We start from the raw sequence: 22,587 nt of genomic DNA on the forward strand, positions 1-22,587 counted from the left end.
ATCGTGTTCATCCAGAATTTCTTTTACTCATTACTGTATTTAACTCTCACTGACTTAATAAATGTGATTAATGACTTTCTCGGCAGGAGTGGAAGAGCCTTTGCACCTTCTGCGGGTGGCACTGTCATTATAGAATCACTTGGAATCGTGCAGCCTGGGGCCTGTGCTGGGTGAGGCAGGACGTGGGTAGGTTTGGTGCTGGGCTGAGCTGCAGGGAGCCGAGCAGGACACAGCTGACCCGCAGTGGGGTCAGGAGAGGCCAGGGCCTGAGGAGGGCCGTCTTGGGCAATGGCTGCTCTCACACGTTCTTCTTTACCCTGTCTTTTTGGCACCTCCCGGCTAGTTATCCAAGGGTTGGGATTTTTTTTTAAAGAAAAAAAACAACCAAATGGGAATTTTCCACCAGCTTGAAATGGTGGAGAACCCCCTGCCAAGACAGGGTACACATTTGTACCTGAGTTTGAGAACTTGGGAGAAAAGTCAGGCCTTGGCTCCACAGTGGAGGGAGGCCCAGTGATCCAAATATTCTCGCATCCCCAGTGACCGTACGTGAGGGGCCAGAAGTAGATGATCCTCCGTGGGCAGGAGGTCGAGCATGTTGTAAATAACTGGTACTTGATGAACCAGGAGAGAGAGGGCACCAGAATAAATTGTTATTTGATTTAATGATCTATGCCCCTTGAGGATGGTATGTTTTCCAGTTCCCAGGGACTGATGATACTGGGGAAACAAGGGAGGGAAGCCCCTCTTCATCCTTCTACTCATCCTCCTTTGCCCCCATTTCCTCTTGTGGAAGTACTGGCTACAATGAGGGATTCTAGTTTCAGCCCTGCTTCTTCTTGCAGGCCTTGTTATTGGTATGTAAATATTCAACTATTTACATTTTAATTCCTTCACCACATGATTAAACTTGGTTATACATTTTAATATACATTTTAATATAAAATATGTATTTTTACAGGCAGTGCTGAGAAGCCAATGTAAGAAGTAATAAAAAAAAAAAAGAAAGAAGAAAATAACATTTGCAGGTGGCTTGAGGCAGAACAGGGCTCACTCTGCGGCAATCTCGTGTGCTAACTTTCCTCACCCGCCTCTTCATCGATCCAATCGGCAGCCAGAAGCTTCTCTGCGTGGGCTTTGATGACTTCCCTGGGGTAAGAAGAGTAATGCCAAGGCTTTTACTTTTGAAAGGAACAAATACAGTTTTCCTTATTTCCTCATTTTAGATGAGAATTTTATACTGTCCCCTATCATTTACCCTGCATCCTTATAGAATATCTCATTCTCATCAGAAGACTCCCTGTCGTGTAGCTTTTGTGCCATGTTTTCCATGCGTGTGGCGTTGAGGGGCCTATACGTATCCCTAAGCCAAAGTGGCCGCCTTCTCCCGAAAGAGCCCTCCTAGAACACAGAAAGGGAAATATTAATTCTGCATCTCCCCTGCTTTCTCTGGCCACAGTTCTTTATCCTCCTCAAATTTACCTGACTTTCACTTTCCCCTGAGCTTCTCTTACACAGCAGAAATCGAAAAAAGCCCCTTGGAGGAAAACACACACAGTTAGTGTTACATGTCATTTTTCACCTCTCTCACAATGTGTTATCTCTGGTCTTATTAGGACTAAACGGGTACCTCAGTCCATAATCACAATGAACAAAATCACCACAGGCCCGGGATCTTGAAAATCATTCCACGTGTGCTGGCCTTCCAGAAGTTCTCTGTGTCTGTCCAAAATGGCCCTCCAGTGTCTCCGGGAGACCATTGCATGTGGCTTAGCATGGAGTATAGGCAGGATTTTCAGCCCCGTTCACCTTTCCTGGCCCTTGGCCAAGTGCCCTCGTGCGATGAAAACACTGCACAACGGCGCTGGGCAGAAACACGTTACTCTCTAGATGCGCTTCACACCAGTCCGCTTCGGACTTGGTCGCACATGCAGCCTTTGCTGGGGGTGTGGGTGTGGGGAGAAGGTGCTTTTACTGTCCTGGCTGCTCTATCCTATAAGTTGAATCACACCCAGTAAACACCTGAAACCAACGAGCAAAGTTATCTATACCTCTCTGACTTTCACACTGCAGGGTGTCACTGAGGGGTCAGTGAATTGTGAAATCAGTTTAAAGGCCATGACCAGCAGGGAAACACAAAATACTCTTTTTGAATACAAATAGAATAGAAAAAAAATCAGAGTGCCCAATAAGTGTGTTTCAGAAACTACTTTTGTCCATATAGTATGTGTCTACTGAATTGTGACATAAAACGTAGCTCACAGCCCAAGCACAGTGTGATCAGTAGAGAAGTCCTCAGTGGAAAGGGACCCTCTTCTTTTTGATAATCACTAGCAGTATGACCACGGGGCAAGATATTTTCCCTTTCTCTTTCTCCAGTTCCTTATTCTAAAAGGATGAGACAAACTACAGTCTAAAGTTTCTCCCGGTTAAAATTCTATGAGGTTTGGATAAAGGGAATAGAGAGTAGGGGCCTGAAAAACAGTAGGATGAGAAGGGAAGTTTTCTTGCCAGTTTACAGAAGAGACTGATATGTTCTCCCTTTCGTCAGCTTTGAGTGAGGCCAGCCCCTAAATCCCCAACCATGTGGCCCTCCCGACCCCAGAGACTCCTAGAAGGCCTCTGGTCTGGCCTGATGCCTAGGAACCAGGCGTCAGGCCAGCAGGAACAGGTACAACCAAAACCCCTGCCCGTCCACCCTCTTTCCTTGAAGGACTAGTGAAAGCAGATGAATCTGTGCCAGTCCTGTTCTAACTCAGCTTGGGCTGGGGAGCTAATTCTGCTGATACATAAATTAGGGTAAACCATTAGGGTAATTAAACATTCTTCCTGCCTTTAGTGAGGAAATTGAAATAGATGAGTGCTAAGTTCTCCTCTAGTCGTAAAATTCTGCTTTCAAAGACCAATATTTACCTTCTGCTTCTTCTTTTATCCTCCCCTCTTGCAGTTTTATGAGAATAAGTCTGTTTTGAAAGAAAACATGATCGTGATTATCCATTACAACGATTTCCAAATCCTTATTCATTCCTTTTTTACTTTAAATCTTATCTACCCAGTGAGATGATAACTTTTTTAAGGAAAGGAATTCTACCCTGTTTAAAAATCCTTTGACTCTTCCACAGTACCTAACTTAGGGTCTTGCACGCAGCCCACGATATATTTTATTAACTGTTTTAGATAACGTTCAACAGATAATTCCTGATAAAAACTCTTAGAAGTAGGAAAAGAAAATAAAAGTATCTAGCAGAAACCTAAGCTTTGTTTTTGTTTTTTGTTTGTTTGTTTTTGCGGTACGCGGGCCTACTCACTGTTGTGGCCTCTCCCGTTGCGGAGCACAGGCTCCGGACGCGCAGGCTCAGCGGCCATGGCTCATGGGCCCAGCCGCTCCGTGGCATGTGGGATCTTCCCGGACTGGGGCACGAACCCGTGTCCCCTGCACCGGCAGGCAGACTCTCAACCACTGCACCACCAGGGAAGCCCCTAAACTTTGTTTTAAAGTCAAGAACAAGAGTAGGATGCCCATGATCACTGCTACTACTGATCATTGTGGAGGAGGTCTTCATCAGTAAGATAAGAAAAATGAAGTATTGGAAAGAAAGAGACAAACATATTTGCATATGAAATGAGGGACCTAAAAAGACCAAAAGAATCAACCAAAATTTTATTGGAAGTAACGTGAGGAAGATGGCTCCATACAAAATCAAGAGATCAACATATAAGCCTCAATAGCTTTCCCATATAACACAAATAACTAACTAAAAAACAGAAGAAACATCCCACTTACTATATCCATAAGAATGCATAAAGTACCTAGGAATAAACTTAACCAAAAATTTGTAAGACCTATGTGATGAAAATATTAAAACTTTTCTGAAGGACCTTAAGAAGAAATACTTACATGGCATGAGATACCATCCTCTTAGAATGTTGTAAAGAGGTCAGTTCTCCTCAAATTAACCTACAAATTCAATGCAATCCATTTATATCCAAAATAATTTTTAAATAAAACCTAGCCAGCTGATACTTGGTAGGGAATATATGTAAGAATAGTTGTGAAATGTATGAAAAAGAAGGTCAAAGAGTAGGACCTTGCCCTACCAGATATAAAATATGTTATAGAGCAACTAGAATTAAGCAGTGTGATACTGGTACTGGTACAGGACAAGATAACTGGATCACAAAATAGAGTCCAGATGAAGATAGTATATTAGACCAGGGAAGAAAGAATAAACCATTCAGTGAAAGATTTGAAAACAACTAGATCTTCATGTAGGGGGAAAAAGTTAGATCCCCTACCTCAAACACACTAAAAAAGAAATACAACAAATTCTAGACAGATTATAAAAGTACTTGAAGAAAATATTAGAGATGATTTTTACGTCATGAGGTGACAAAGGCCTCGCTAACAAAACCCACCCCACATGAGCCATGAGGAGAGGACAGGCAGATATGGTGGCAGACTGTCAACACACCTACTCTTCACAGCCCTTGCCCCCTTTCCCCTTGACTCTTTGTCTTCTTCTTGTTGACTTATGAAACTCTTGGGAGTTCCCTAGTGGACCAGTGGTAAGGGCTTGGCATTTTCACTGCTGTGGCCTGAGGTTCAATCCCTGGTCAGGGAAATAAGATCCCGCAAGCTGCAGAGCATGGTCAAACCCCGCCACCCCCAAACAAACAAACAACTCTTCATAGTAAAGAAATACTGGCTTTCATTGAATTTCAGTGTTTCGAATCTTTCCAGTGTTTTTGTCTCTAAGGAGACACGACAAAAGAGTGGAGTAGGGAGCACAAGCTTTGCAGTCGGGTGAAACTTGCTTCTGCTTTTGGTTTGGCCACTGGGGCCTTACATTGGTCTCCTTCATCTATGAAGGAGGGATAGTAATATCATCCTTACAGGACTGTGGGCATTAAATCAGACAATATATGGAAAACGCTTCATCTTACGCTTGGCATGAATCAGTGCTAAGCTGGTGTCACAGACAAGATGGTGGAATATATCAAAGGCTCTGCTTGTGGCATCAGGCTCTGAAGGCTCTTTCGCACCATAAGATTATAAAAATATTGCTTTTATTTTCTTCTAATACCTTTATGTGGTCTTTCTTCACATTTATGGAAATATGTTTATTTAAGATGAAAAATGGGGATCTGCTATTATTTACCCCCCAAAGAGTTAGGCAGCTATTCTATCACCATTAATTCATTTTTTTCCACTGATTCAAATATTAAAACATGACATTTCAAAAGTCTTAAGAAAACATGGGTCTATTGCTGGACTCTATGCTACTTCAAATAAATATTCGGCTGCATTATTCCTCACTGTGGAATTGACATAATGCCTCATCTCTCTTCCGTTGAACCCCATTATTGTCTACCATAGGAAGAACACTGCATGGCCCCTGTCCTCAAAAAGCTTATCATATAAGCGGGGAGAGGAAATAACGGTTAGGACTCCTCGCTTTCACTGCCGAGGGTACAGGTTCAATCCCTACTTGGGGAACGAAGATCCCACAGGCCAAAACAAAACAAAACAAATGCAAGGTTAAACTACATAGAAGTTAAAAACAATAAAAAGGGGACTTTCCAGAAATTCTAAAAAAGCAAAAGGCCATATGCCACCTGGAGATGTAGAGGGTACAGTCTGGGCAATGGCCAATGACTAGCAAGCTGATCCCATGCCAGTCCCCAGCCTCCTGGCTCAGAAATCATACTCTTCCTCACCAAGAGAGAACTCACGTCTTCCTGTTGTGGCCGTCTCACTTTATCAATATCACAGGATTGATCAAAAATCAGAATGCCAAATTATTACTTGACAATGGGAAATACATCTGTTCTACACACAGGGCATCCGTGTCTACACAATGAGAGAATTACCTTCTGTGGGACAGGACTCCGTGGCACACTAAAGCACAATCAAACAATCGAAGGCTACTTGGTGAGAACAGAATTAGAAAAGGAATCAGCTGAATCGAGAATTTAATGGGAAGGCCTGAGGTAGCTGGATCCGTCCATCTCCTCAACAGGTGCAGCCTGGCTAGTGGGCCTGACTCTTCAGTTATGCTGCCTAAGGTGCCCTCTCTACTCTCGGGCAATGTGAGGATGGGCACTGCCCATGTTGGTCTCTCCTCATCTTTTCTATGCTTTCACTACTGGCCAACCCTCCTGCAGATAGACACATTTCTCTTTAGAAGTTTGTATATCATGTCAGGTTTTATTCAAGTCTGCTAGGCCAGAAAGCCATTGGTCCTTACACATCTCTGCTCAGCTCCGTGATGTGCTAACCTTGGTGTTTCTCCCTTGGGGGGCTGCCTTTTAAAAACTGCTTACCACTTTTTTGAGTTCTGAGGGGAGGGGACTGCTTTGCTATGGCCCCTAAGAAATGGTGACAAACCTCACAGGACTAGGATCAGGAGGGCTGGAGTATTCAGGGAAGTCTTTATGAAGAAAGATATCTGAACTTGAGTTGGCTTTTCAGAGATTCATAGGACTTCCACAGGCAAAGCAAAATAAAGGAATTTTAGATGGGCAAAGGCACAGACCAAAGTAGGAATGGGTATGGTGTAACTAGTGTATAGTGAAGAGCTGCTTTGGCTGGAATGGAGGGAGGCCATTACAAGAGAAAAGGTCAATAAAGCAGGTTGGATTCGTAGGGCAGAATCAAGATTGTCAGCTTATTAAAACCACTCTCTTAATGTTAGCAACTGCCTGTGGGGAAAAGTAATAAACCACTGTGTAACTGAACAAAAGGTAGACAGGCTACCTCCAGGAATAGGCTACTATAAATATGACATACTTTAGGGTAGCCTGCTGCAGAATTTTACTTGCAGTGGTTTAATGGAACCTATCTACACAATTCCTAGTACACCGGAGAAGAAAGATGCTAAGTAAACCTAAGGAATTGATAAGATCACACTTTTATCTTTTAGGAATGTCCTTTTACCGCTCCCAGGGTGACTAATAGCTCCACGACTTTGGAGATCGTATACCTCTCATCATTTCAGCCAACAAGGAAAGAAATCAAAAGTAGAATGAGAGTGACTGGTGAGTACATCAAATCAGCATAGTGTTTGGAGTTGAAGGAATTTTACTATCACGTCAACTCTGGCCTTCTTATAAACCTAACTTGTCAAAATAGTCCAATGGCTTGTTATCATGGATCCAATTCCATAGAGATTTCCTGGGAGTGCAGTTCCTTTAAAAATCCTGTGGGGACTTCCCTGGTGGCGCAGTGATTAAGAATCCGCCTGCCAGCGCAGGGGACACGGGTTCGATCCCTGGTCTGGGAAGGTCCCACATGCTGCGGAGCAACTAAGTCCGTGCGCCACAACTCCTGAGCCTATGCGCCAAGAGCCCGTACTCCACAACAAGAGAAGCCACCTCAATGAGAAGCCCGTGCACCACAATGAAGCCCCAACGCAGCCAAAAAAAAAAAAAAAAAAACCCCACAAAAAAACATCTAGGAATATACTTTTCAGTAAAAGAACAAAGTGTATGTCAGTCCTCATGACTAAAGAGAAGAATCAAGTAGTAGTAGGTGGAAAGGTGGATTTAATTCTCAGTTTGTGGGTTCTGAATCTGAATTAATTATTGTCCTTACCTCAATGAGACAGAGAATTGTAACCCAAATCGTCACTACTACAGATACGGATATTGCCAAGATGAGTTTGTTGTTATAGCCATATCCTGGAACTTCTTTTGGGAGCTAAAAAAATAAATAACAATTTTTTTAAAAACAAGGAGATAGAAGGGATGAAAACTTACTGTTCTTAAACCTATTCTAAACAATAGCTAACTATTCTTAAACTACTATAAATTTAATGTTATTAATCTTATCATTAGCATTTTCTTCTACAATTTATTTATCTTGTGTTATGCCTTTTCTCGTCTACCCTAGGAAGAGTGGCACACTGTCTAAATGAGCAAAGTGGGAGATCACTGTCTTAGCCCGTTTCATGGCTGAAGATAAGATACAGACTAGGAGCCCGTGGCATTCCTGCTTGGGCACGTTAATGGCGTGTCCTAAACTGAGTAAAAGTCCAGCTCCCATGTGTCGGGGGTTATCCTCACCTCACTTGACTCCTGCCCTTTCTGCTCACTCTGGGCTTCTGTGCTCTCACTGATATAGCTGTCAGCTTTCCACCGGTCCGTATACCATTCCGCTTCGGACACATTTGCTTCCTGCTGCTTGCTGAGAAGCTTCAACAGGAGGCCTGTTCTAGAGACGAGGTTGGCACAGGCCAGCTGCACGTGGGTCTCCGAGCAGTTCATCTTTAAAGCCTGGATAACATGAGAAATGAGCCTTCGCACGTCATTGTTGGGGATGAGGGACCGTAGCTGCTGGTTTAGCTGAGTTTCAACTTGATCACCCGGGGATGTGAGCCCTGGGAAAGCGAAGCCTGTGGGCTTAGAGGATAATTCAGTGCCCGTGTTGTGGTCCTCCCATCGTGTTTGGTTGGTGTGTTGAACAGTCGGCATACTGTTGTCTGCAGCAACAGTAGAAGGTGCAGGGGACACGTTCCTATGGGTAGTGTTTCCAGGGCCGGTTCCTCCTGGCAGAGTAGAGCTTCCTGGAGAAATAATTTGTTCAGAAACATTGTGTGCAGTATTGTTTCCTGAAGTAGTGTTTTCTGTAGAAGGGTCTGAAAGAGAAAATAATTCTTTTTCCTGAGAAGTCACTTCTCCTGAAGATGAAAGAGCCTCTCGTGGAGGGGAATTTATGAGACTCCTCAGTACCGAGAACGGAGGGCTTGCAAGCATAATTCTATTGAGTGAACTTTTCTTTCTGAACTTTCGACTCCTTTTGCCTTTGGGTTTTCTGTGGACCCGATGAGACCTAATTTTATGGAAGATGTATTTTTTTCCAGTATGTGAGATTAGTTCGAAGTCCTTAATATTTCTAACACTAGCCTTCGCATCCTCTAAAACATGAATAGTGTTGGCTAAGTCTTTTGATCTGCTTTTAACCTCAGACGGGGATTTTGGAGGGATGGAGGCAGAAGGCCTGCCCTTGAAGGACTGTTTCAGGGAAGAGGAGCCTGCTGCCTTGTGTTCCTTTAGGAATGCAGACTCTGCGTTGGAGGACTTTCCCACCAGCTTCCTGGGACTCTGCACCATGAGAAGCTGTTTCAGCTTTCTTGGGGATGGCCTCCTGAGGCTTCTTTCTTCGGCAGTGTTCGCCTCAGATGGCTGGGCATTCTGTTTCCCCCTGACGCTCTCATCTCCCACTGCTTTGAGGTGCATTTTCTGTATGCCCCTTGGGCCCTTGAGGACCCTGTTTGCTCTCAGCAGCCTTTCCTCTGTACTCTCAATCTTTGCTAGGCTGTCTTTCTGTGGTTGGGCAGTTTGCAGTTTCTTTTGAAAGATGTAGCGATGAAACATGGCACTTGAAATGTTGGAATGCCTACGCGTGGCAGGTTTTTCTTCCTTTTTAACCTCATCAACTTTTTCTTGAGTTTCTGCAGCTAACAAATTTTCTGCAAAATGGAGTTTCCTCGATTTGTTTTTATTAGTTGAATTCTTGGCTACAGGTTTAACAGAACGGCTCCTTGTATTGCCTTTCAGAAGGCCCTGCGGCATATCTCCATCTGGTGTATTTGAGAAAAGAAGTTGAATGAATGGTAATAATGCTGATTCCACATCTCCTAGATTTCCCTTTGGGATATAGGGCAGTATGTAACTTAGTGCACTGATAATATCACTTTTATTATTAAAGTCCAGCTGCTCATTCATGAAGCCTGACAAGCTGACAGCACTGTTCTCTGACGACGCCCTCTCGGACTCAATAGTCAGCTCAGAGGTGGTGTTCTTCTTGCGAGCTTGTAACACCTTCATCAACGATCCTTCTGCATTCCCTATAGATGTTTCTTCATCTGTCAAAAAAGAAGGGACTGTTTTTGATCATCGAAAACTATTGGGACAGCTTTTTGTCAGTCCACAGCCAAATGAATTAGGAATCAGTCAAAGTTTGAGTGCCACTGAGGAGATAAAGAAACCCGCACTTAAGCCTATGACTGGCAACAACAAAATATGAAAAAGATATCTCTTGAAAAAGTGGCTATCTACTCAGAAAATTCTGTAGCGTGAAATATAGTAACTATATTCAGGATTACTCCACTGGTTCCCAGGGGCCAGTACTCAAGGAAAGGCAAGGCTGGAAGACAAATATTCCCCTACTCAGCTGGACTCTCTGCAGATCTACTGTGACTCCTCACATTCACATACCCCATCCTGTCCTGCCTCAGAGGCAGGGGAGGGTGAGGCTTCCTCTCTCCACCCCCTCAGTGTGCTTGTGGTCTTGCTGCTATCACAGATGACCACGACAACAACCGCCACTAACAGGTCGTCATCTGGACATGTCCTTCTCCATCCGCCCACCGAGTCCTTTGCTCAGTCCCTGCTTCCATATATCCCAGCGCCCATAACAGAAGGCTCTATACAGAAAAGAACACTATGTCTGCCCTGGCTCTTTGCTAAAATTTGGGCGGGATCTGGGGTATAAATTAAGAGATTTGCCAGATTATGTGCCAATGTGGAATGTTCAACAAATCAATGGAATAATACTTGAGGTCCTCAACTGCAGAAGGGAACAAGCAACTTCTCTCAGCTGGCTACTTTGCTTTCATTTCATTTTACTTCTAACATTTCCAGCTTTACTTGGAGAACCATCCAAAGCTTCTGACTGTGTGAAGGTAATGTGTACCATTGTGTAGCTGGGCTTCTCTTCCAAAAGGATTAAAAGTAGTTTTGGTGAGGGTCAAAGGAGGAGGGGAGGGTCATGAGAAAGGAGGAGCATGGGCTTGCAGAGAGCCCCAAACTGGGGACAGGAGATCGGGGCACTAGGGTCATAGCACTTAACACCTCTCATCTTGTTTTTTCTCACCTGTAAAAGGAGATTAAAAATGCCTTTTCTGCCCACATCTGGGGGAGAAGGGAGTAATATAATTAGTAAAAAAAAGTTGTCTGGGGGAGTTCCCTGGTGGTCTGGTGGTTAGGACACGGCACTTTCCCTGCTGTGGCCTGGGTTCAATCCCTGGTTGGGAAACTAAGATCCCACAAGCTGTGTGGCACGGCCAGAAAAAAAAAAAAAAACGTGTTGAAAAATCAGCAATATTGTCTTTATATAAGTAGCAAAGTGTTATTTGTAGGATGTGCTCTAGATCACTGAAAGAGACTTGTATTCAAGCTACCTGGGCATGAAAGCACATTTTGGAAGTCATCAAGTTAGTGCCAATAAATCTAATATATAGAAAAATAGTTGAAACCCCCTGAGTGTTTTGTGGATAGAAAAGCTTGAGATTCAGAGCAAGCTCAGAGCTAGACAGTCTAAGAATAAACTAGTTCTCCCATCCATTAGAAGGGCTAGGTAGCAGCTTCTGGTTATGGAACCAGAAAATCTCAGGCTCCAAATAGGACATAAAACAGCATCACCTGTACTCTTTATAAAACTGCAGAAACACACAAAATAAACAAAAATATATTTACACCTCTCCTATGAGACAAAGAGTACCTGAGACTTAATGTATATAAATCAGTTTACAAAATGTGATGCGCTATATGAATAAGTTCTCATTTGCAGAGAGCACAGCATAGGATATGTGGTCATTGATGTGAATTCCCTTCCCCCTTCCATTCCTTTCTCTCGTTCCTTTATGTATGCGGATCAGTTACATTATTAAGCTAACAAGGTACCTGAGCTCTTATTAGCTTAATAATGTAACCAAGAATCTGATTTTTAGCAAGGGGGTGGTTCTTAGAAACTTAGGGAGCTGGAACTCTGAATGAATGAATTAAAATAATGCAATTACATCATTAATTTTAACATTTATCATCCTTGATTAAAAATAAAAATTAAAAAATTAAATTAAAAATTTATTATCCCACAATTGAGACTCACCACAGCGTGTCATGTCTGTCAGGCATTCACTGTCACAATGCAGCTTGAGTGTCTTACAGACAACCTCAATAGTATCTTTAAATTGGCAGAGGCAGCAGGCCATGCGGCTAGGTAAGATCCTATAAATGGAAACATTGGTAATTAAATTTGTGATAAAAGAGTTACTTGAGTAGGTAGAAGGGGTAGTCCAAGGCCACCACAGACCAGTGCAAAAAGGAGTTCTTGGGGCTCATGGGCTGGAGAAAAGGATAGATGTCGGTTGGCCAATTGCTGCTCTTGACTGTTGTAAATAAATATAGAGGAGGAGAGAGGTGCCCAACAGAAGGATTAGGATGGCAGTAGGTATGGCATTCCTAGAAAAAAGGGAATAGGGATTAGAATTGGGTGACATTGATCTGTAATTTGGTTCAGAAGTATCTCCTTACAACCCAAAAGCCTTTGGGTTGAGAGTACACAGGAAGAAGGCAGACTTCTAAGAAGAGTCTGAGTAAGGCCGCACCTTCTGGAGTCCCTTTCTCAGGTCCTATTTGTCAGTAGTAATATATTAGAAATTATTCTCGTAATAAAACAGCGTCATTTGGTTAAACAATAACAGAGATCACATTGGCCAAATCTAGACAAAAGGAACATTCCAAAGAATAACATGATCATTATAATAAGGTATAACATAGTTAATTTTAAAAAAAGCACATGAGCTCATAATGATACTTCAAATGAAAAGTGGGGGATCTCTTCTTTATAGAATCATGTCAGCTAATAAATGCAAAAGGAATGATAGATCAGGAAAGTGTCATTTTGCAACTATCAATGTAATAATCGATTCGGACAAGGATCATCATTGATGCACAGCTGGGTGAAGAGTTGTTTGAAAGTAGGATCTCCACTGATCCCAAAGCATGGCACCTCATATGATTGATCAATTACCAAGGGGAAAAATAACTTCACAATGGAGAGATATGGAAGATACCACCTTAATCAAGTGATCAAACTTAGCACTGGGCCACCTGAAGTGATGAAGTATGAAGAACACATCCCCTATATAGTATTCTTCCCCAAAACGTTTACCTTGAATCAAATGAGGAAACAGACGAATCCAGATTGTGGGGCAATTTACAAGACAACTGGCTTAGACTCTTCAAAAATGCCAATGTCATAAAAGACCAAAAAAAAAATAGTAGGGAAATATTCTAGATTAAAGGAAACAAAGATATGACATGCAATGACTAATCTTTAATTGGACCCTGTATCAAAATAAAACAGACTTACAGAATGTTATTGGCTACTGGCCAAGATGAAGTAACAAGGACCAATTTAACCTCCCACCTGAAACAATGAAAGCATCAGGCAGAACATATGAAACAACAGTTTTCAAGCAACTGGACCTCAGGCAATACAGTTCAGTGATCCCCAGGAGATGGAAAATGAATGAAGTGATATGTATAATAGCCCTAACTTACTTCTCTGAGAGAGTTTCCAGGTCATGGTACAGGGAAGAGAAGTCCAGGCCGAGACTGGTGTACGCCCTGACTGAGGAAATGGAGCTGAGGGTCTGGGAAAACCAAGGTAACTAGAGTTCACAAAGCAGAGTATCAGAGAGAAAAGAAGTGCACAGACAAAGAACTCTGGAGGTATGCAGAGGGATCTCTTGAGAATTCAACACAGTATTGGTCAGTACATTTGTGTGAGGAATTACTTGATGCCAGGAAAAGAACCACAAGAAAGGATTAATAATACGAAGAACTGGATATCACACAGGGTTGTAGGAACAGTACCTCTTCCTACAAGTCAGACTGGAAGACCTCATGATACTCAGAAAGGACTTGTCTCAGTAGTTGCAAATAATGAGCTCCAGACTAAAGGCTATGTGGACTCCCACCCAGCGAATCTTAACAGCTAGACGTAAAAGATTAAACTGTTTTGAGTAACTTAATTTCGCACAAAACAAAGCCCAAGCATTTTACAGGTATATAAATATATATAGCACACAATAAACTAAACTCACAACATCTGTTATCATATGAAAAATGGCCAAGCATGCAAAGACGTAGGAAAATATGAGCCATACTGAGGAGAAAAGGCAACCAATCAAAACTAACCCATAATCTACGCAGATGTTAGAATTGGTAGAAAAGAACATTTAAAAAGGTATTACAGGGCTTCCCTGGTGGCGCAGTGGTTGAGAGTCCGCCTGCCGATGCAGGGGACCCGGGTTCGTGCCCCGGTCCGGGAAGATCCCACGTGCCGCGGAGCGGCTGGGCCCGTGAGCCATGGCCACTGGGCCTGCGCGTCCGGAGCCGGTGCTTCACAACGGGAGAGGCCACGACAGTGAGAGGCCCGCGTACCGCAAAAAAAAAAAAAAAAAAAAAAAAGGTATTACACATGGGGCTCTCCTGAGCCTGCGCATCCGGAGTCTGTGGTCCACCACGAGAAAGGCCACAACAGTGAGCGGCCCGTGTACCACAAAAAAAAAAAAAAAAAAAGTTATTATACATGAAGAGAAGTTATTAGAACTGTATTTCAGTTGTTAAGAAACCCAGACACTGAACTGAAACACAAAATGTTAAGTAGAGGCATGGAAAATGTAAAACAGACCCAAATTGAGCTTCTAGAGATTAAAAACAATGTCTAAATGAAAAAGACATTGAATGAGGTTAATGGCAGATTAGACACTGCAGAAGAAAGGGTCAGTGAACATTAAGGTATAGTAATAGAAGCTATTCAAAATGAAACAAAACGTGTAACAAAACAAAACAACAACACAAATGAATAGAGCATCAGCAAATTGTGCAACAACTTCAAGTGGTCTAATACATGTGTACTTAGAGTCCATGAAGGAGAGGAGAAATACAAAAATTTGAAGAAATAATACCCCAAATTTTTCTACATTAGTAAACACTATAAACACACAAAGTGGGCTTCCCTGGTGGCGCAGTGGTTGAGAGTCCGCCTGCCGATGCAGGGGACGTGGGTTCGTGCCCCGGTCTTGGAGGATCCCGCATGCTGTGGAGCGGCTTGGCCCATGAGCCATGGCCGCTGGGCCTGCGTGTCCAGAGCCTGTGCTCCGCAACTTGAGAGGCTGCAGCGGTGAGAGGCCCGCGTACCGCAAAAAACAAACAAAAAACCACACAAAGCCAAGAAGATCAATGAACTTTAAGCATAAGAAACATGGACAAAACTACACCAAGGCACAAAAAATAATCAAATTGCTCAAAACCAGCAATAAAGAGAAAAATTTAAAAGCAGCCAGAGGAAAAAACTATACACTACATACAGAGGAACAAAGATAACAATGACAGCAGAATTCTTGTTGGAAACAATGTAAACGAGAACTCAGTGGAATAACATCTTTAAAGTAGTGAATTGAATTCTATCAAGCTAGAATTCTGTACCCACATCTGTCAAAACAAAAGCAAAATAAAGACTATCTCAGACATACAAAAGCTGAAAGAACTCATTACTAGTAAACTTTCACTATAAGAAATGTTAAAAGAAGTATTTTTAAGCAGAAGGAAAATGACACCAGATTGGAATATGGATCTACACAAAAGATTAAGAATACTGGAATTGGGACTTCCCTGGTGGTTCAGTGGTTAAGAATCTGCCTGCCAACGCAGGGGACACGGGTTCAATCCTTGGTCAGGGAAGATCCCACATGCTGCAGAACAACTAAGCCCGTACACCACAACTACTGAGCCTGCACTCTAGAGCCTGTGTGCCACAACTACTGAAGCCCACGCACCTAGAGACTGTGCTCTGCAACAAGAGAAGCCATCCAATGAGAAGCCGGTGCACCACAACGAAGGGTAGCCCCTGCTCGCCGCAACTAGAAAAAGCCCAGGCAAAGCAAAAAAGACTCAACGCAGCAAAAAAATAACTTAAAAAAATACTTTAAAAAAATTTTTAAAGGATTTTAGTCAATCAGTATATGTCTCTGACCACAATGGAATTAAATTAGAAATTAAAAATGCTGAAAAAGCTCCAAATATTTGGAAACTAAACAACACAATTCTGAGTAACTTTGTGGTCAAAGAAGAAATCAAAAGGGAAATCAAAAACTATTTTGAACTCACTGAAACTGAAAACATATTATGTCAATATGTGGGATATTGCTAATGCTGTACTCAGCTTCCTCAACTTCCATCTTAAACTGGAAAAACGAGAGCAAATTAATCACAGAGTAAGAGAAGAAAGAACACAATAAAGATCAAAGTAGAAATAAATAAACTGCAAAATAGAAAAGTACTATAAATATTAAAAGGACAATAAGAGAATATTATAGAATACTTTATACCAATAAATTCAAGATGAAATGGACAAATTCCTTGAAAGACATGCACTAGTAAAGTTTATTCAAGAATAAAGATATTAAAGAAATTGGATATGCAGTTTAAAACCTTCCAACAAAGAAAGCGTCAAGTCCAGGTGGCTTAACTGATAAATTCTACCGAACACTTAAGGAATAAAATAATGCCAATTGTACACAAACTCTACCAGAAACTTGAAGAGAAGGGAATACTTCCCAACTTATTTATAAGGCCAACTTTCACTATACCAAGATTAGACAATGACATTACAAGAAAACTATAGACCAATATCTCTCATGAATTCAGAGGCAAAAATTCTTAACAAAATTTTAGCATATCAAATCCAATAATATATAAAAAGATGATACATCATGACCAAGTGGGGTTTATCTCAAGAATGAAAGGTTGCTTTAATATTTGAAAATCAACTTACCCAACTTAGTACACTAAAAAAGAAAAATCAGGACATCTCTGGTGGGGCAGTGGTTAAGAATCCACCTGCCGGTGCAGGGGACATGGGTTTGAACCCTGGTCTGGGAAGATCCCACATGCCACGGAGCAACTAAGCCTGTGCACCACAGCTACTGAGCCTGTGCTCTAGAGCCCGTGACCCACAACTACTGAGCCCATGTGCCACAACTAGTGAAGCCCGTGCACCTAGAGCCAGTGCTCTGCAACAAGCGAAGCCACCGCAATGAGAAGCCTGCATACTGCAACGAAGAGTAGTCCCTGCTCGCCACAACTAGAGAAAGCCTGCATGCAGCAAAGAAGACCCAATGCAGCCAAAAATAAGTAAACAAATTAAGAAAAGAAAAGAAGGGGAAAATCACATAGTCATTGCAATAGATGCAGGAAAAGAATGAAAGAATCTAACATCCATTCCAGATTAAAGAAAAGAACAGCCCTCATTAGACTAGGAAAGGAAGGAGACTTCCTCAACTTGATAAATGACTTCTACAAAATACCTAACATCATATTTAATGGTGAAGGACAAAATACTTTCTCTCCAGGATCAGGACAAAGGCAAGGATGTCTGCTCTCATTACTTCTATTTGACATTGCACTGAAGGTTCTAGCCAGTGCAATAGGGCAACAAAAAGAAAAGAGATATTCAGAATGGAAAGGAAGAAGTAAATCTATCTTTATTTGCAGATAACATGATTATGTAGAAAACCTGATAGAATCTACTAAAATACTACTGGAACTAACAAATGAGTTTATCAAGTTTGCAGGGTACACGATCAACATACAAAAAGATTAATTTATATCAACAAACAATCAGAGATCAAAGTTTTAAAATACCACGTATAATAGAATCAAACATATAAAATATTTAGAATAAATCTGACGAAAGATGTAAAAGACTTGCACACTGAAAACTGTAAAATGTTGCTGGGGGAAATTAAGGAAGACCTAAATAAATGGAGAGATATAAAGTATTCATGGATCAGAAGATTCAATACTGTTGAGACATCAATTCTCCCCAAATCGATTTATAGATCAAAATCCCAGTAGGCTTTTCTATAGAAATTGACAAGCTAATTCTAGAATTCATATGGAAATAAAATTTAGAATAACTAAAACAACTTTGAAAAAGAACAAAGTTGAAGAACTAACAGTAACTGATTTCAAGGCTTATGAAGCTACACCTTTAAGACATTGTGATAGTAGTGTAAAGATAGACAAAAAGATCAAAGGAACAGAATAGAAAGAAGAGAGATGTGGAGAACTGACTTTCAGGTTCAAAAGTATTTAAGTGGAGAAACGATAGTCTTTTCAACAAATGATACTGGAAAAATTGAATATCCAGGTGAAAAAGAAAAAAAAAAAGAACTTCCATCCAAACCATATACAGAAATGAACTCAAATTGGTTCAAAGATCTAAATGTAAAACATAAAACTTCTAGAACAAAACAGATGAGGGCTTCCCTGGTGGCGCAGTGGTTGAGAGTCGGCCTGCCGATGCAGGGGACACGGGTTCGTGCCCCAGTCTGGGAAGATCCCACATGCCACAGAGCAGCTGGGTCGCTGAGCCTGCGCATCCGGAGCCTGTGCTCTGCAACGGGAGAGGCCACAACGGTGAGAGGCCCGCGTACCGCAAAAAAAAAAAAAAAAAAAAAAAAAAAATGGATTTGAACAGACACTTCATTTTAAAATATATTTGCACATGAATAGACCCTCAACATCATCAGCTATTACAGAAACGCAAAATGTGGCAAAAACCATGAGATGCAACTATACACCTACTAGAAAGGCTAAAATTTTTTTTTTTAAATATAAGAATCAGGTGAAGATGTGGAGCAACTGCAACACTCATAGACTGCCAGTGGGGAAGCAAACTGGCACAGGCACTTTAGAAAACAGTCTAGCAGTTTCTTAAAAAGTTAAATATGCAGTTAGCATATGATGAAGCAATCCCACCCTTAGGGATTTTACCCCAAAGAAATGAAAACATATGCTCGCACAAAACATATGTTCAGACACACATGTGACTGTTTTCAGAGGCTTTGTTCATCATAGCCAAAAAACTAGAAAAAACTCAAATGTTCATCAAACGACGAATGCGTAAACAAACCGTGTATCCAGTCAACTAGAATACTGCTCACCAATAAAAAGGAATGAACTACTGACAGGTGCAACAAAACAGATGAATCTCCAAACAGATGGGCTAAGTGAAAGAAGCCAGAAACAAAAAGCTACATACCACATGATTTCATTCATAAAATATCCTGGAAAAGGCAACATTATACAGACAAAAATCAGATCGGTGGTTGCCAGGGGCTGGTAGAGAGAGGAGGATGGATTGACTACAGAGGGACATGAGCAGTCTTTTGAGAGTGCAGAAGTTTTCTTTACCTCAAATGTGGTGGTGGCTACAGAACTATACGTTTGTCAAAACACATCACACTGTATATTTAAAAATAGTGAATTTTGTTAAATGAAAATTATACATAAATAGGCCTGACTTAAGAAAATAATAAAACAAACCTAAAAAAACAACTGAGTGAAAATAAATGTAAGAAAAATCAACTTACAGTTTTTCCAATTCAAGGGTCATCATGAGGATGCTTTCAATTGTTGTAAGTGACACTTGTGTTGTTCCCATGTCTCTGAAGGAGAAGCCCAAACAGGCGTGACAGAAAACCCAAAGACAAAAGTTCTAAACTTAAAAAGATACTTAACATGTGATTACTTCAATTCTGGCTTCTTACTTGCCATGGATGATAATCCAAAACAGCTCTTATTGAAGAAATTTAAGTTTGCATCATAAAATTAATGACCTTGGTGCTGAACAGTACAATCATTTTCTGTTATCCTAACTTCTCATTTTCAATTGCATCTACCTCTTTTGATCACTCTTTAAAAAAAATAATGTACCCCTTATTCCTTTTTTCTTTCTGGGATAAATAATATTCCTATATGCATCTACATGTTCCATATCTATATGTGTTCTTCAACACTGTTTTCATACTCTGGGGGCTGTCTTATCCATATATATTTTTTCTTAATCCTTTTCTTTGCCAATAACTCTTATTTTCAATAACCCAGTTAAAATCTAAATTATGACTTTTTAGCTAAAGTACTCAATCTTTGACGAAAGTAAAAAGGAGCAGAAATTATCTCATGAGCCATGAAACTGTTGCAATACTTACAAATACTTTAATGCTGGCAATTTAAAAAGATGAGAATCTTCAACTGTTGTCAAAGGATTACGATTGAGAATTCTGAAAAATGGAGTGGAATTAAAATTATCTGCATTTTCAATTACTTCCATGAAAGCTTATATTCATTTTTTTTGGTATGGAACTTGAAGGTTAAAAAAAAATCATTTTCTGTCTTTACCTATAAATCACCCTTAGAATCTGTAAAACACTCTTTCACTGGGAACTACCCAGGTCTCTAGATGATAAAGTGGAGAAGAGAAGCAAGCAAACAAACAATAAAATAGAAAAAAAGTGGCCAGCAAAGAAAAAATATGCCAAAGAACTTTTTAGGTTAAAAACCCTCGAAGTGACTATGCTGGTAGGAAGCCCTTGCTCTGTAAAAAAGTACTATTTCTAGTGTCTTCCATAATTCAAGGTGTTTTTCTCTCATCTCTACAAATTTTTTTAAATTTCATGATTTAAACTACCCAGCTAAAGACAAAAATAGGGCTAATTCCTTGGTTCTGGAGCCAAAGAAGAAGAGATAAATCCAAGAGGAACTGGTGAAAGCCATACTCCCATCACATAGTCCCGTGTGTATTCTTGTATCATAGCCTTTGTTACTGTGTATGCAATCAGCTGTTTACTTGTCACTCTCCTAGATTGTCAGCAACTTGAGAGCAGAGGTCACACTTTATTGTCATTTTTATTCCTGTGACTGACATAGTGCCTAGTATTTACTAGTTATTTAATAAATGTTTACTGAATAAATAAATAACATTTTGTTTATATATCAATAAAATAAACAAATTAATTTTGGGGAACAAAATTTTATTCCAAAATCCTGGAATAGATTTTCTTCTCAGTTTTTTCTTTCTTTCTTTCTTTCTTTTTTTTTTTCTTAGTTCTTTAAAACAAATAAGGGGAGGAAAAAAACCCAAAAGAAACAGGAAGAAAAGAATATCTGACTTTAGGTTAACTCTACTCAAGAATTATTAGCGTAGTTTTGCAGAATATTATAAAGATAATTATCAAAACTAATATATTTTGGGTTGCCAGGCATCTGTGATCAGCACTTAACATTTAATCCTCACAGTAACCTTATGTGATATATATATTACACCATTGTACAAATGAGGAAACTGAGGCACAGAGAAGTTACATAACTTGTCGTAAGTCATCAAGCTAGTAAGAAGCCGAGCTAGAATTTGAACTTAGTTCTGACTCTAAAGCCTGTGTTTAACCTGAATGAAAAGAAAAGGGGGGGGGGTGTTAAAACATCTGTTACTTTAACCTTAATTTGCAGAGCACTAAATATAGAAATACCTTTTCAAACTTCATCTACCCATCTGGGAAAGCCTCTATGAGAATTATATTTTCTCTTTTTATTTATTTTTACCTTAATCATCTCTCATGAGAAATATTTAATTAGTGTATGGACATTGAGACTTTATAGATTTTTTTTTAATTGCAGGAAAATCAGTAAAAATGATGGAGGAAGGACATCTGAAAATTCATCCCTCCATAGAAGCAAAAATAACAATAACTACAACAACAAAACTGGCAAAAATGGTCAGAATCAACTTCTGAACTCTGGAAATTTAACCAACATGCTGGCAGCAAATTGGGGAGCAATTTATTCAAAGAAAACAAATTAATTTGTGTAAGAAAAATGAGATCTGTGTTGCTTTAACTTGTCCTTGAACTTTGCTTTCCATGCCAGTGGTAGCCTTGAGAAACAGCCCACATCCCTGGTACCAGAAGGAGCAGCATGGACTGGGAGGTCCTTCAAAGCCTCATTCCCAAAGAACTGTCATTGTTTTACATGTCTGGTGGTCCCCTGGAAGACCTCACTTGAAAGGCTTGCCATTGAGCTGACTCAGAGCTGTCTAGTGAGAAAAGCCTCTCCTCAGGTGGCATTTCTGAAAAACATTTTCAAGCAAATATTTTAACATGGTGGTTGCATGAGGCAATGGATAAGAGTTGGGGGCAAAAAACAGCCCAACCGAAAAGCTTAAAAAGAAAAGCTGAGGAATGAAATGTCCACAGAGACTTTGAAATGTTCCAATGTATTCCTGGGAAACTGGAAGACCACAAGACATATTCCTGGGAATCTAGGAAAATAACTGTTAGCATTAATAAATGAGTTCAGCAAGGTTGTAGGATATAAGATCAATATTATTTCTACACACCAGCAATGAGTAATCCAGAAAAGAAATTAAGAAAACAATTCCACGTGTAACAGCATCAAAACAAATATAATACTTATGGAAAAATTTAACCAAGTAAGTGCAAGATTCACACTGAAAAGTACAAAACTGTTGAAAGAAATTGAAGAAGATCTAAATAAATATAAAGACATGCTGGATTCATGGACTGGAAGATAATCTTATTAAAATTTCACTAATTTCACTAATTTCCCAAATCGACCTATGGTTCCATTGCAATTCCTATCAAAATCCCAGCTGACTTCTTTCCAGAAACTGCCAAGCTAATTCTAAAATTCATATAGCAATTAAAGGAAACAGAATAAACCAAAACAATGTTGGTAAAGTACAAAGTGGGAGGACTCACACATCCTGGTTTCAAAACTCAGTCCAAAGCTACTGCAATCACAGCGTGGTACTGGAATAAGAACAGACATGTAAATCAATGGAACAGAACTGACAGTATAGAAATAAACCCTCCAATTTATGGTCTATTGATTTTCAACAAGGGTGCCAAAACAATTCAATGTGGAAAGAACAGT

At 40.4% G+C, this 22,587-nt stretch overlaps 1 protein-coding gene across 1 annotated transcript in view; it reads right to left on the reverse strand.

Moving 5' to 3' along the window:
• Positions 1–1,073: 1,073 nt before the first annotated feature.
• LOC136139078 (leucine-rich repeat-containing protein 37A2-like) overlaps positions 1,074–22,587 on the reverse strand; it is a 40,902-nt gene continuing 19,388 nt past the window's right edge. Inside the window, exons 7-14 of the mRNA XM_065897993.1 lie at positions 19,848–19,919; positions 19,230–19,304; positions 11,891–12,009; positions 9,588–9,866; positions 8,065–9,320; positions 7,562–7,699; positions 1,259–1,401; positions 1,074–1,149 (exon numbers count right to left, since the gene is read on the reverse strand). Coding sequence (XP_065754065.1) covers positions 1,074–1,149; positions 1,259–1,401; positions 7,562–7,699; positions 8,065–9,320; positions 9,588–9,866; positions 11,891–12,009; positions 19,230–19,304; positions 19,848–19,919 — 2,158 coding nt within the window. The remainder of the gene's footprint in view (positions 1,150–1,258; positions 1,402–7,561; positions 7,700–8,064; positions 9,321–9,587; positions 9,867–11,890; positions 12,010–19,229; positions 19,305–19,847; positions 19,920–22,587) is intronic.

This window comes from Phocoena phocoena, chromosome 19, assembly GCF_963924675.1.
Source record: "Phocoena phocoena chromosome 19, mPhoPho1.1, whole genome shotgun sequence".
Classification (NCBI taxonomy): Eukaryota; Metazoa; Chordata; class Mammalia; order Artiodactyla; family Phocoenidae; genus Phocoena; species Phocoena phocoena.